At 44.6% G+C, this 13,610-nt stretch overlaps 1 protein-coding gene across 1 annotated transcript in view; it reads right to left on the reverse strand.

Moving 5' to 3' along the window:
• Fhdc1 (FH2 domain containing 1) overlaps positions 1 to 13,610 on the reverse strand; it is a 38,002-nt gene that overhangs the window by 12,287 nt on the left and 12,105 nt on the right. The window contains exons 3-9 of the mRNA XM_004869223.3: positions 11,794 to 11,855; positions 11,092 to 11,194; positions 4,289 to 4,374; positions 4,100 to 4,200; positions 1,963 to 2,033; positions 1,757 to 1,864; positions 280 to 350 (exon numbers count right to left, since the gene is read on the reverse strand). Of these exons, the coding sequence (XP_004869280.1) occupies positions 280 to 350; positions 1,757 to 1,864; positions 1,963 to 2,033; positions 4,100 to 4,200; positions 4,289 to 4,374; positions 11,092 to 11,194; positions 11,794 to 11,855 (602 nt within the window). The remainder of the gene's footprint in view (positions 1 to 279; positions 351 to 1,756; positions 1,865 to 1,962; positions 2,034 to 4,099; positions 4,201 to 4,288; positions 4,375 to 11,091; positions 11,195 to 11,793; positions 11,856 to 13,610) is intronic.

Raw genomic sequence — 13,610 nt, forward strand, 5'->3', positions numbered from 1 at the left:
AGCCGGGGATTTAGCTTAGTGGTTTCGCTGCCTGCTGCGCAAGCGCAAGGACTGGAGTTGGATCCCTGGTACCAAAAAAAAAGCTTTTCAAAATCCCCATATTCCAGAGGCGCACACACACTTCTTTCAAGCAAGTGAAAAGAAAGCCTTGAAGTCCAACAAGACAATACTTTTCAAATTTCAAACCTGAATCCAAAAGTTGTTACTACTTAGCAGTTTTCATAAGAAGGCAGTTAACCACTGAATTCTCACAATGCGCTTTCTGTTTTCCTTGCTTACCTAGCAGCCTCTTGAACATGACTCAACTTTTCAGAAAAGTTTAGGAGGATGGCATCTTTCTTTTGGGCTTCCTGGAAGAAAAAAAGAATTTTCTCTCACTGGATAGATAAAACCGAAAGGAAATAATTTTCTTAGGGCTTAAAGGAACCTTAGAATGGTTACTTATTTTTCAGCTGGCTACATTCACAGCGATTCACTGAGACATGAACTCTGATGTTCTCAGTAAGGTTAATCAGAATACCCTGACTCAAACACAGTTCACTTCCCAGGGAATGATCGTGACATGAAATACAATTCATGTGTGCCGAAACTCAGAGGAAAGAGGTGGCTGCTTAGCCAGGCCCACTGTCTCTGAGAGAATCCAATACATTCTGCCTAAATACCACCCATACCCTTGACATGACTGACATACCATCAGCTCTGGTCAGGCCAGTTTGCTAACTAAGATCACTCAGGAGGAACGCAAGTCATGGCCAAGTCATGGCGGGGTCTGCATTCTTCATCTCTGGGGAGGCTGAGCAGGAGGCACTAAGACTCAGATGTCCCCAGAGGGGCAGGGACCAAGTACACAGAGCAACTGGACACACTGACTGAAGGAGCTTGGCCAGAACATGATCTGCAATCCATGCTGGATAAGCGACTCTGTTCTTTCTCGTAATGCTTGGAACATTAAATTTTCAATCAAGCACTGAGGACCAGGAGTGCAGCACTGCCCAGGATGCGGGAGGCCAAAACCAAGGAACCAGTGAAGTACTGAGTTCAAGACGGCCTGCCTTCTGAGGAATATCAGCAGCGCACACTATTTGCTTGCGGCGTGCTTACCTTATGCCAGACATTCCACTAAGCAGGTAGGGGTTTATCTCCTCCAGTCCTCTCAACTACCTGATTCTGAGGTAAGTCACCACTACCCTCATCATTACATGAAGAGACTGAGGGTCTCAGGCTTATGTAACTTGTCTGAGGAAGCAGAGCTAATAACAGACAGTCAAACCCCCTATTCTGCCCCAGGCAGAAGGTCACACTCAACACAAGCATGCAGTGGCTTCCTCCTCACCCTAAGGCTGTGTCTGTCACTGTGTCCAAACGAGGGGATTCAAGAAAGAGATGCAAGTCATTACAACCGTTAAGAAGGTTTAATGGCAACAGTGATTAAACGGTAGCTGTCCCAGATCAATCTTTCACTGTGCATCTAGTTACTGATGTTAAAAAAGAAAAAAAAGCCCTTTCAAAATAGGCTCCCCCAGCCTCTCTGGCTCCCCGGCCCCTCGCCCCAGCCCGCCCTAGCCCGCCCCAGCCCTAGACCTAGGTGCGGTACAACTGTGTAACCTGTGAGGAAGCCTTCTGCAAAGAGAACCTTCCTGGAACTCAGCAGGCCCTCTCCTAACGTGGCTGCCACCTCAAGCCTGGGAGAAATGTCACCACCTCCAATGGGGGGCTTCATGACCACTCCCTCTCGGTATTAACTGGGTCCGCCTACCTGTGCGACAAAATGCAGAAGGTTCATCCCAGGTTTGTTTGCTTTTGTGTCCGCCAATTTCAGCAAAGAAGACAGTTTAAATCCTACTGCGTTGCCAGCATATCCTCCCTAAAGAAGACAAAAGCAAAAGAAAGAAATACACTATGCCTTCAGATGACAGTAAAGTGGAAAACACTAGCTTTTAAAGGATTTTGGCTTTTACTTACTGCATTCATGATATTCCCGGCCTGGAGCACCAAGTGCAATATGGCATGTAGCTCCTCACACGATATCAGCTCTGTGAAGAAGAGCACAGCGCTTAGAGAAGCCCAGCACACACAGACAGGGCACATCCGGCTCCGACAAGCTCTGGCCCTCGGCTGTACACAAAGACTGAAAACCAAACCAAGCGGCGCCTTCCACAGGGTAGGACGTGAATTGTTTGCTACTGGCAATCCTGTCCTGGTGTTTAACTGGGGCTCAAACATGCCGGGCAGGGGAACATCGTAAGCTGGTTCAATAATGAAGATGCTCAGTGGTGGCAAAGACAAAGGCCTGGCGAAAGGCTGTATGCTGTGTTACTCTGCGTAATTCCTTCTCTCTCTCTCTCTCTCTCTCTCTCTCTCTCTCTCTCTCTCTCTCTCTCTCGCTTTCCATGTGTCTACTCCCTTTTGAGACTGGATTTATGCAATATGAAAGCTAACAGCAAGCAACATTTTGCTTAGCCAATGAGTTATGAAGAGATAAAAAATAAACAGCCTGGAATGACATGGAAATAACTTGTAAAGCACAGGCTGTGGGGCCTGCCACCCAGACCCTCTTTGCATTTTATTCAGAGCCACACATTTCATCAGGATTGTCTAAAACCTTGCGAAAGGAACTTAGCACTGCAATAGATTGTTGAGTACTTCTTTATTAACACCTAGTTAGTGTACATTTACGTAAAGAAAAACAGTTCAAATTTTAAAATTTATTTGACAAACTAAAGTCTGGTTGTCAAAATCATGCCACATATAAATAACAAAGTAGGAGCAATGATATTTTCAAGTTACTCTTCTCCATTAAGCCTGTCATTACTTTCAGAAAACATTTGAGCCAGGCTACTTGGGAGGCTGAGGCAGGAGCATCAGAAGAACGTCAAGGGAATTTAGGGAACTTGGCAAGACCCTATTGTCTCAAAGTTCACAAAATAGAGAAACGGGCTGGGGATATAGCTCAGTGGTTGAGCACCCCTGGGTTCAATGCCCGGTACGGGGGAAACTGCACTTGGATCACTGCCTACATTTTGTTATCTGAGAAGGCCAGCTTGGGAAGGTTACCCAGATAAGTGCAGTTTCCTGCACGGCCACGATTTGCGTTGCTCAACACAAACACATACTTCTTCCCCTGCTATTGGAACAGGAAGAGCAATCCTTCCAAAGCTGCTGCAATAGCCTTGGTATGGGACGAAATTCTGAAATGGCCTCCATCCTGGAAGGAGAAAAATTTCTCTTCATTCTTAGTGTCCTCTCTAACATGAAGAAAGCAGTGGATCAAAGAGAAAACTTTTCTTTCAGCACTGGCCAGAGCCACCAAATAGGAAAAGCAAATTGAAATATAAACACTTGCTAGAAATCCAGCCAACAACCGGGAGGAATCCAGCAGGCGCGGAGGAGTGGGGCGGAGAAGGAGCCCGCAGGTGAGCCCTGAGGAGCCGCTGTGGGCGCTGAGGGCCTCAGCCTGGCCACGCACGCCGGAAACAGAGACCTCCCTGCCCAGCGAGATGCAAGAGCAGCTCCCAGAGCACTGGGCTGGCCAGGAACTCAGAGCTGCTCAAAGAGGCGAAAACGTGTCCTCTCCAATGGAAATGGCCCACTGATGGTGGACTCCGGAGGACAGGAGAGTGGAGAGGGCACCATGGGACAGAAGCCTCAGGACCCTCAGGGGAGTTACTGCTGAGGCAGGGAGGAAGGCTGCTTCCGCTTCTGGAGGAGCTGGGATGGCCACCCACGGAGTCCAGGGCCCGCAGCAGCTGGGCCAGGGTTTGTGCACCTCCAGTGCCCCACACACTGCACACCACACAGACCACACCTCACATGTGTGCCACACACAGAAAGCTAACAGAGCAGAGGAGCACGGGCAAGCTGTGACAAGCGATGCCTGAGATGAAAGAAACTTTCTTTGTGGGAAGATAACATGCAAATTAACATTCAAAAGGAGAAAAAAATGGAGATAAACTTTAAATGCAACCCCAGTAAAAGCTCATTTTTCTTTTTAGTTGTATCATAAATGGGACTTTCCATTTCTAATTTCAACTGAATTTTAAAAAGCCTCCTACAAAACTGAATAAAAACGAATTACAGGGAGGATCATGTATTTACTTACCTTTGATAGCACTTCTTAAACTTGTTATATCCGTGTACAGAGAAGAACAAGAAGGTAAAAATTCCTTCTTTAGCACCATGGCTTCAATCCGAAGTGAATAGCTGAAAAAGAAAACGGAAAACTGTAAAATTCAATGTCTGTTTCAAACTCTGACTCCGTAAAGATGAAGCAGTAGTGAGCCGTCCTTACTTTGGCACCTGAATTAAGCAGTGCAGAAAGGAATCTGCCAGGGAGAGCTTGGACACATCACCGCTGAAGGTTTTTAACTTCTTTACCTAAAAGGCAAATGGGAAGGGGGTAGAGAAAAAATTGCTCATGATTAGTTTGTCTTAAATGTCCTTTTAGAATCCTTCAAAGAAAATAGGCGCTCAGTGCTAAATTCAAGTTAATAAAAATGCAGACATTTAAAAAAGACCAAAAAGGTCATCTCCACATCTACCACTTTATTTATTTATTTATTTGCCATACCAGGGATCGAACTCAGGACCTTGCGCTTGCAAGGCAGGTAACAGCACCACTGAGCTAAGTTCCTGGCCCATCTACCACTTTTTAATTGTTTTGTAGTGCAGGATTGGGACCAGGGGATGGAACCCAGGCAAGCCCTCCTCCACTGAGCTATGCCTCAGCTCTACTGCTTGGTTTTTTGAAAGAAAGAAAGAAAGAAAAGAAAGAAAGGAAGGAAGGAAGGAAGGAAGGAAGGAAGGAAGAAAGAAAGAAAGAAAGAAAGAAAGAAAGAAAGAAAGAAAGAAAGAAAGAAAGAAAGAAACCGATTTGAAGGAGAGGAGAGCTGGTGCCACTTATGTAGGTAGTGGACACACAGGCCCAAGCACAGCAGGGAGTGGGATCCGCTGGACTCTCAGGGTTACTAAAGGGAGGCGCTGAGAAAGGATCAGCTCCCAGGATGCAGTATCTCCCACATCCTAATTCAGACGTGCGGTCATTGTTTGGGAGAAGAAATAAGAGACCGGATAGTCATTATAACACGGTCCTCTAAGTCATGAGTGAAAAAACTCTTATTAAGTATTCTGATACAAAGTACTTGGGCTGAATAAGGTCTAACACAGAGCTTTTTGCAGTCCAATTCCACTTCACAGATAATAGTTTACAGGATGGGGCCCTGTTCTGTCTTTCTTGTTCTTCTTCTTCCTTTTTTTGCGGTGCTGGGGATTGAACTCAGGGCCTTGTGCATGCAAAGCACATGCTCTAGCCCCAAGCCACATCTCCAGCCTGGACTGCTGTATCTGGAGGTAAGAATGTGCTGGCTTTCCAAGAGGAAGGTAAAAAGGAAAGATGTCTAAACAACTGAAAGATCAATGGTAAGATTTCTCCCTATGATGTAGCACTGTTCACAACAGTCAAGGTACAGAATCAGGCTAAGCATCTGTGAATGAAAAAACAGATAAAGAAAATGTGGTGGATATTACAGTGGAAAGTTATTCAGCTGTAAAGAAGGCCGAAATCCTGTCAGCTGCAGAAACATGCAGGGAACTGGAGGATATTATGCTAAGTAAAATAACCCCGACCGAGAGACAAGAACCCCATGCTCTCTCTCATATGTGGAAGCTAAAAAAAATGGACTTGAATGTAAAATAGTGGTTACGACAGGCTGCCAACGGGGCAGGAGGGTGGGTGAAGGGAGCTTGGGTTTGATGTTTGTGTGCCATGTGCATGTGTTGAAATACCACACTCAATCCCACTAATACGTACAATGTGTAAATGTTAAAAATAAAATAGCAAAAAAAAAAGATTTCCTACCCCCCAAAAGAGGTAAAAAATAGCAAGCACAGCAGCATCCCATTTCTGTAAATGTATAAAATAAAAGGTGTGTACAACTCCCCAAAGGTGCGTACAGCGGCCCCCACCCACACACACACCTATCTTCGTGACTGTGCTCAGCGTGGACTCCCCCTCCCAGCTTCGTGTTCTGCCGCGCTGGGGATGGAAGCTGGGCCTCCCCAGGGTCGGGTAAGTGCCCCAGCACCAAGCTTCAGCCCCAGCGAAGTGCCCGGCATGTTTTTTTTTTAAGAGTAGGAAAAATTTATTGAGAGAAAGACAGCTTCTGCCTAAGAGAGATAGCAGGGGACCTGAAAGTGGGTTGCCCGCTCACCCCACTTTTCAAAGATGTTTTGTACAGCAAAGCCACGTGGTGAGGCGGGTACAAAGTGGGACAAAACCGTAAGACCCAATGGAAATTTACAAGGTGGGCATGAGGTGGGACAAGACCATGACCGACCAATAAGATTACAAGTACAGTCACCCAGGTCATATTGATTAAATGGGGATCCAATGGGAAAAGAGATAAGAGGTAACAGGCTACAATCACTCACTATTCCAGTATTTAACTGTGACTTCATCCCCAACCTGCCCTTCCATTCTAGTGTGCTGATGCTTAGATTTTTCATGCTCTAATTTCTTAAAAGTTTGGTTTATTCTTGCCTAGAGGCTGCCAAACGCCAAGCAGTCATACAAATGGAACCAATGACAAGTGTTCTAGACTTTTACTGGGATCTACCAGATCGACCTTGTAAACAGGCCACCACTTTTTAATTATTCTCTTTTTGATACTGGGGAGTGAACCCAAGAACTTTATTTTCAAAGATCTATACACTGAAATATCTATTTCCATTATTTGAAAATATGAAAAAAGAGTGCAAATTCACATCCTGGTATTAAGTCTGGTGCTTAAGGCTTTTTTTCCAGCACTGTCACAAGGCCTTGCCCATGGGAAGCCAGTGCTCTTCCATCACGCCACATCCCCAATCTTTCATTTTTTAAATAAGGGTAAAAAACCAGAGATTAAAAAAATTGCATTTGCCCTACGCTAAAAGCCCCAAAGTGAATTTACAATGTTTGGTTTTCCTAAATGTAAAGGTACCTGGCATCTCTGGTTTAGCTAAACCCAAATCAGTGCCTTCTTTCTGAGCTGAGAATCCCTGGAATGAATTCTGATCCCTTCTGAGCAGAGCTGAACCATTTGCTATATATGGGCAGGGGCAGAATGAGGTTGTGTGCACTGACAGACCCTCTACGAGGCGAGTGCAGAGCTTCTGAAACTAACAGCACTGACTTCAGCTCAAAGTGTAAGAACAGGTCGCGCTAAGTAATCTTGGTAAATATTTCTGTTAAACATGGGCTAAAATGTAAGGGAGCAACGATTAATCTTTTTCACTTATGGGAAAGGCTAAAGATGTTTATAGATCTCAGGAGAATGGTGATGGAAAGACAATATTTCATTCAAACGCCATGAGTACAGTTCGTTCTATTTCAAAATGCGATTTATGTTCATTAAGAGGGATTATTGTACCTTTCCAATGGTAGGCAAGTCAAAGAGAGGTGAACTAACCCTATAATTAGTATGTACTTCACCATTATCAAAAAGCCTTTAATAAACTTTGTTCACCACAGTTTTGCTGGCTGAGCTGAGAGACGCCCAATGCGACCCCCGCTGTATCCAGTTTCTGTCCTGGGAACAGAGCTGCTCCTTAGGACCCCCATATCCCACAGGCAGGCCTCCTGCAGCCATGGATGCCCGCTGGCTTGGAACAGCAGGACTGCCACAAACACACCACCGAGCGGAAGCCCGGCGCCTCACTTCCCCCCCAGCAGTGGCAGAGGAAGGAAGAAGTTAGGGAAGAGGCGAGAAAATGCTCAGTGGTAGAGCATGTGCTTAGGATGTGTGAGGCCCTGGGCTCATCCCCTGCACTGCGTGTACACACACACACACACACACACACACACAGTCTGGAGGAGGCAACTCAGCCTGCTTCCGGAGAGCACCTTCGGGACACGAGGTAGCCAGGAGGCAGCAGCCGAGGCCGGGAGGCCTGGGGGTGGGGTGGCTCCTCTTCACCACCACGCCCCCCCCCCCCCCCCGCACAGGCCCACTTGGCGGGTGGGCGAGAGCACACTCAGGACTCAAGCTCGCGGTCACCTTATTCTTCGGCAAGGGTTAACCGCACATCGGAGCAAGGATGCGCCAACATCTGTGCTGAAGGGCGGAGTAATCCCTGACAACGAATTAACCTTGGCTTCAGTGGACTTTGTTAGAGGAGCAGGCAGCAGAGAAAAGGGCTGTTTCCGCCCGCCAGCTTCCTGGCTCTCGTAGTTTCAGCGTGCTGATAAGATTACAGCATTCTCCGGGTGACACCCACTCACACGGTGCTGGGTGACAGCAGAGGTGACGAGAAGGCTGCAGTCTGGGCACCTTTGCCCTCCCGTCCTCCCCGGGAGGCAGGAGCACAGCAGAAAGAACTGCTTCAGGGTCAGCGGATGGGGTTGAAGCCCACCCCGCCTGCCAGGACCCGCTCTAACCTGTGAGAGCTGAAGTTCTCACCCGTAAAATGAGGAGCATCTGACAATTCCGGAGTAAGGCTCGAGACAGAAAAATACACAGAATAATCACAGCCGTGGCAGGCTGGCTTTCTGTGTGCCAGCCCTGGGTTAAGGACTTTAAATACATTATCGCTTCATCTGTTTTGCCCTGCCCGGTGCCTGGCACAGGAGGGGATTCAATAAATGTCCCGTCCTTGCTTGTGCTACCCGGGAGGACAGGCCTGGAGACCCTGGTTAAGTGCTCACTCACGCATTCAGTAGCACATTTCTGCCACATTCCTAAACCTCTCTTCCTAGGCCCCGCTTCCTCCCCCGGCCTCCTCTGGAGGCCCAAGACTCCAGGCAGCCCTGAGTCTAGGCAAAGCCGCAAGGCTCCGGGCTCCGAGCCGCCGAGCCACAGGCAGTGTCAACTGTCTCTGCGACTGCTGCTCTCCACTTGGATGCCCAGCTGGCTCGGGGAGGGGTGTCCTTCCCGGGACAGGGACGGGGTTTCTGAGCGGGAAGCTCCAGGGGCGTGGAGGGCGTGGTAGGCCGAAGCCCAAGGCAGGAGGCAGAAATGTAAACACTGTAAACACGAACAGTGTGACCTGCTGTCAGGTATTCAGACTGAGGGCTGCGGGCGCTGTGCTGTGCGGGAGGGGGGCCCAGGTTAGTGACAGCAGGACGGGCCCTGTGGACACGGGCTGGCAGCGCTGCTGCGGTGGGTTTCCTCATCTAGCTCTCAGCATGCTTCCTTTCCAATTACATCCCCCACACAACTCAAAGAAAGAAAAACGACAGAGAGAGAGAGAGAGAGAGAGTGCTATAAGATGTGAGGGTCTGACAGCTCATCTGCTTCTCTGAGAACCTCTTTGCATTTTCTAATCGCCTCTGAATTTTAAATGTGAAATGAAGGTATTAAGAAAATCGTATTTACCCTCCTGTCTCTTCATAGCAAGAAGCTACAGCCTCCTTCAGGCTTAAATTGCATTTAGTCAGACATTCAGAGCTTTGCAGAACACTTTCACATGTACTATCGAATCTGATCCTCACTTAACAAAATGATGAGGTCAGTTAGGAGTGGGCATGAAGAGTAGACCTCGTCAGGGGAAAAGCCCAGGCAGGAATGAGATTTTGAAAGCAAAGAAATCTTTTCTATTTTTTATTTTTATTTTTGTAGTGCTGGAGATGGAACCACTGAGCTTCATCCTTAACCCACAAGCAAATAAATCTTTTTATAACTCAAATTAATTAAACCTTACCCATTCTAATGAAGATTATGAAACTCCTATTCTTTACAAAAAAAGCAAGATTAAAGACTGTTCAGTGTATATCAGTATATAAAGGTAAATTATGATCAAACATAGCTTTTCTTTAAGACCTTAAGTCCTTTCGCTAACATTAATAAACGCCATTCATTAACCTGGGCTTAAGTAAATTACACTTAATGTGCAAACAGAAAACCTGAGGTCATTAGATACACCTAGATATAACTAGAATCTCCAGCTACTCACTAACTTCCTGCACTTGGCATTGTGAATTTAACACAGATCAACGTCAAAGCAAAAGCACAAATCTCTCTTGTTATTAATGGCACTTAAGTTCCATAAATTATGTTTAGGAGAAAGAGTGGGGTGGCAGAGGGTGGCAGTATGTGTGAGGAGGACCATTTAACAAAAAGCCATCCTGGCCTTTTACTCATAAAAATCTTCATTTTTATTTAGAAAGTGTTTAAAAACTTAGTAAGACTGTATTGGTTTGGTTTTTTTTTTTTTGTATCGGGGATTGAACTTGGGACCTTGCGTTTTTGAGGCAGGCGGCAGAACCACCTAGCTAAATCCCCGGCTCTCTGCATTGTTTTATTTAAATATTTTGTTTTGTTTTGTTTTTGTTTTTGTTTTTAGTACCGGGGATCGAACTCAGGTCCTTGCGCTTGCACAGCAGGGAGTGAAACCATTGAGCTAAATCCCTGGCCCTATTTAAGTATTTATAACTACACATATTTCAGTAATTTCTCATTGAATTTTTCTTCAAAAATATTTATAAAATCATTATTCTGTTTTTCCTTACACAGCTCCTAACCATTCAATACTTTCAGTTCAGTCCAAACAAAATAAGTATCTTTATGTTGTGGTCCTTTTTATCTCCCACAGCAATTTCTGTCTTTCAGTCAATTATGTACCTACTGTGTATTAACAGTTTACCTACCTCTCCTGATTTATACAGCATCTTTATCCAAAAATGGTTCTCTTTCCTTAAAGTACATGTAATAGAGTAGTACACAATAACCTGGGTTCACCCTAGGCAAAGGTCATATCTAGATGATGGAAAAGAAAACTCAAATTTATTGAGCTGTCATGTGCCAAGAGCCATGGAGGCAGCAGCACCAAGGTTTACTCACCTTGACAACCTGATGAGGTTAAGGTCATTATTTTCCTTTTACAGGTGAGGAAATTCAAGTTCATAGGAGCTAAGAACCTTGCCCAAGTTTCTCAATCAAGGCTCAGCTCAATTTGAACCAAGACTCTGACTCCCTCAGCCTGGCCCTCTGCCTGCTTACAGTCTGCTTTCTGTGACAAAACTCTTATCTCTGGGTCGTCTTTCCCGTGTGAGTTCTGACACACCAAAACCCTAAAGCTTTTACCATCATCCCTGACACCCAAGGCTCACACACTCCTTACCTCTTCTGACTCAGGCAAAATCTTCAGAAATTCGCCCAATGTCTCCAACCCATAATTCTCACTCTTTCCTTGATGAATATCTTCTACGATGGACCGAGGAGACCTTGAAGAGATAATGAATCAGATTCCCTGTCAGTCTGTGGAGTGCCAGGAGGGACACAAGACAGTGGAAATTTAAACAAACCTCCACCCTTCCTTCCACCCCACCTTCTTCCCAGTGTGGAGGGCTCACTGCAGCCCCACTGCAGGAAAAGCACTGGGTCCCCTTCACCCAGAAAACCAGAAAACCATCCTTTGGGTAAAAGCAACAACCACTGAGAGTCTTTTGGGGGGAAGAAAAACAATCCCCTTTGCTCTCACGGATTCCTGTCAGCCCTCTCCTTGAGAGTCTAACAGCTATTCCCTTCCTGGGTCTGAGCTCACAGAAGGGGTGACATTAAAGAAGAATCTAGAATTTCCCTGAGATGATGGCTTGAACGGACGCCTTGGCAATTCTCTCTCACATCAAGCCGCTAGGTACCCCTTCACAGCAGCACTGACAGACTTGTGGGCTCATGAAGCCAGGTGTCTAAGGAGGACTAGAGGCAGGAGGAAGGCCTTTCACTCGTATGGAACCTCAACTTCACCTGGGTCACACCCATAGATTTCGATATTGACACCCTGGATATGACTGAAGTTTTAAGTGTGTGCAAAAAACCTTACTTTTTAAATTGTTTAAGAAATATCCCAATGTTCATATTCCGTTTTGCATCCAGGATGGTAATCTGGAAAGAAATAGAGACACATAGATTATTAAAGTACAAATAAAACGAATTGGAGGGAAGATGAGAATGGAAGTCTGTCAAAGTACAATAGTGATTTGTAAGAGAAATAATTAATATGTAAATCTTTTGATCAGTAGATGTAGCCTATATAGTTTTATGAATATTAAATTATCATCTCCCTAAACTTTCTGTCATGTATTTCCTTAACTACAATAACTAATTAAATTTAAAAATTAAATTAAAAATTAAAAATACATATATTTAAAATTATACATGTCTCTTTTAATGTATACTTTAAAAAATATATATCTTTTTAATTTAAAATTTTCTTTTTGGTATAATATCACCCATACTTAAAAGTTTCAATTTGGAAACAGATATATTAGGATAGCAAGAATCCTATGAGATTTGAACTGAGAATGTAAAAAATAAGCCTGAGTATACTGAAAATTGGGTCCCAACCCCGATTTACAGATGAAAAGGGACCAATACTATTATTTTCAGAAATATCACACAATTCTCATTTTTTTTCTAAAGAAAAAATTTTTTTTATTGATAAAGATTATCATATGCCCAACAGCCCCTTAGGAGGAAGTAAGAAGTATCCCACATTTTGTGAGCTGGGATGGAACGCAGGGCCTTGTGCCTGACAGACAAGCATTCTCTCCCTGAGCTACATTCCTTGTCCTTCTACTCGGGATGTAAACAGAAAATTCCTGTGCTGTACGTATTTCACCAAGTCTAAGACACATGATTTCTTTTCATGACTAAACATCTCTGAAATAGGATGTATTTACAATAGATGGCATCTTTTGACTTAATGAAATATGGTACATCTGTTCTAATTATCGTTAAAACCTAGATTTGGGCTGCCATAGGTGTTGACTGTTCAAAAGTAATACTTGGGAGGATTTTATCAGACTAGAAATTGGAATCTTTTGGTTTGTTATATACAGAAGCCATTTCTGTCTCTGGAAGCAAATATCCAGGATGCATGGAGGGACGATGACCTAAAAGTACTGCGATTTTTTCCATTTGTTTTTTGGTAAAGGCAGACTCGCTAAAATAGGAGTGTTGTTATAATGCTCTTCCTTTCCAAATGTACGTGATTCATTGTGAACAAAAGGGAATCAGGTTTCAGACTGAATTCCTGATCTCTTGGTTTGGTTCTAAATTTATAAGCAGCAAGACTGTAACCAACGTTAATGTCATTTCCTGGTCATACGGTTACATTTTTACAACAGTATGGTTGCCTTCTTTTGAAGACTAATCTTAAACAATCACATCATTTACTAACTGAGGGGTTTATTTCATGTTAACACCATCACCTGCCAGCCATAAAATAAACTCCCAGGCGGGAAAAGCAAACTGCTCATGAGAATCCTACCTAGGAGATACAGTTCAAGTTCAAGGTGAAGGGAGGAGTGAAAGGCGAAGGAGAAAGAAAGGAGGAAAAGAAAAATAAACCCTGTCAAACTAATACCCTGTAAAGAGGAAAGCTCACACCCAAAAGAGGAATCTTGATTTGTTAAAACAGAAAATTATGTTCAAAATTGAAATTCATAAATTAAAAAGCCACAAGTATGAATACATATGCGGATCTAGTTATATACTTATCCGAAAAGCTCCCTCTGCACTCACTGCTACCTAGAATGGAGAGACAACTTGTTTTCTACTTCTCACATTAAAGCGCCACCTCCTGCGATATTTAACCTTGACGGCAGCGTCCTCCCAGCCTCTCTCATCCTGTCCAGC

The sequence above is a fragment of the Heterocephalus glaber genome, unplaced genomic scaffold (assembly GCF_053883595.1).
Source record: "Heterocephalus glaber isolate CG9 unplaced genomic scaffold, H.glaber_assembly_v1.0 deba00000613, whole genome shotgun sequence".
NCBI classification, from domain to species: domain Eukaryota; kingdom Metazoa; phylum Chordata; class Mammalia; order Rodentia; family Bathyergidae; genus Heterocephalus; species Heterocephalus glaber.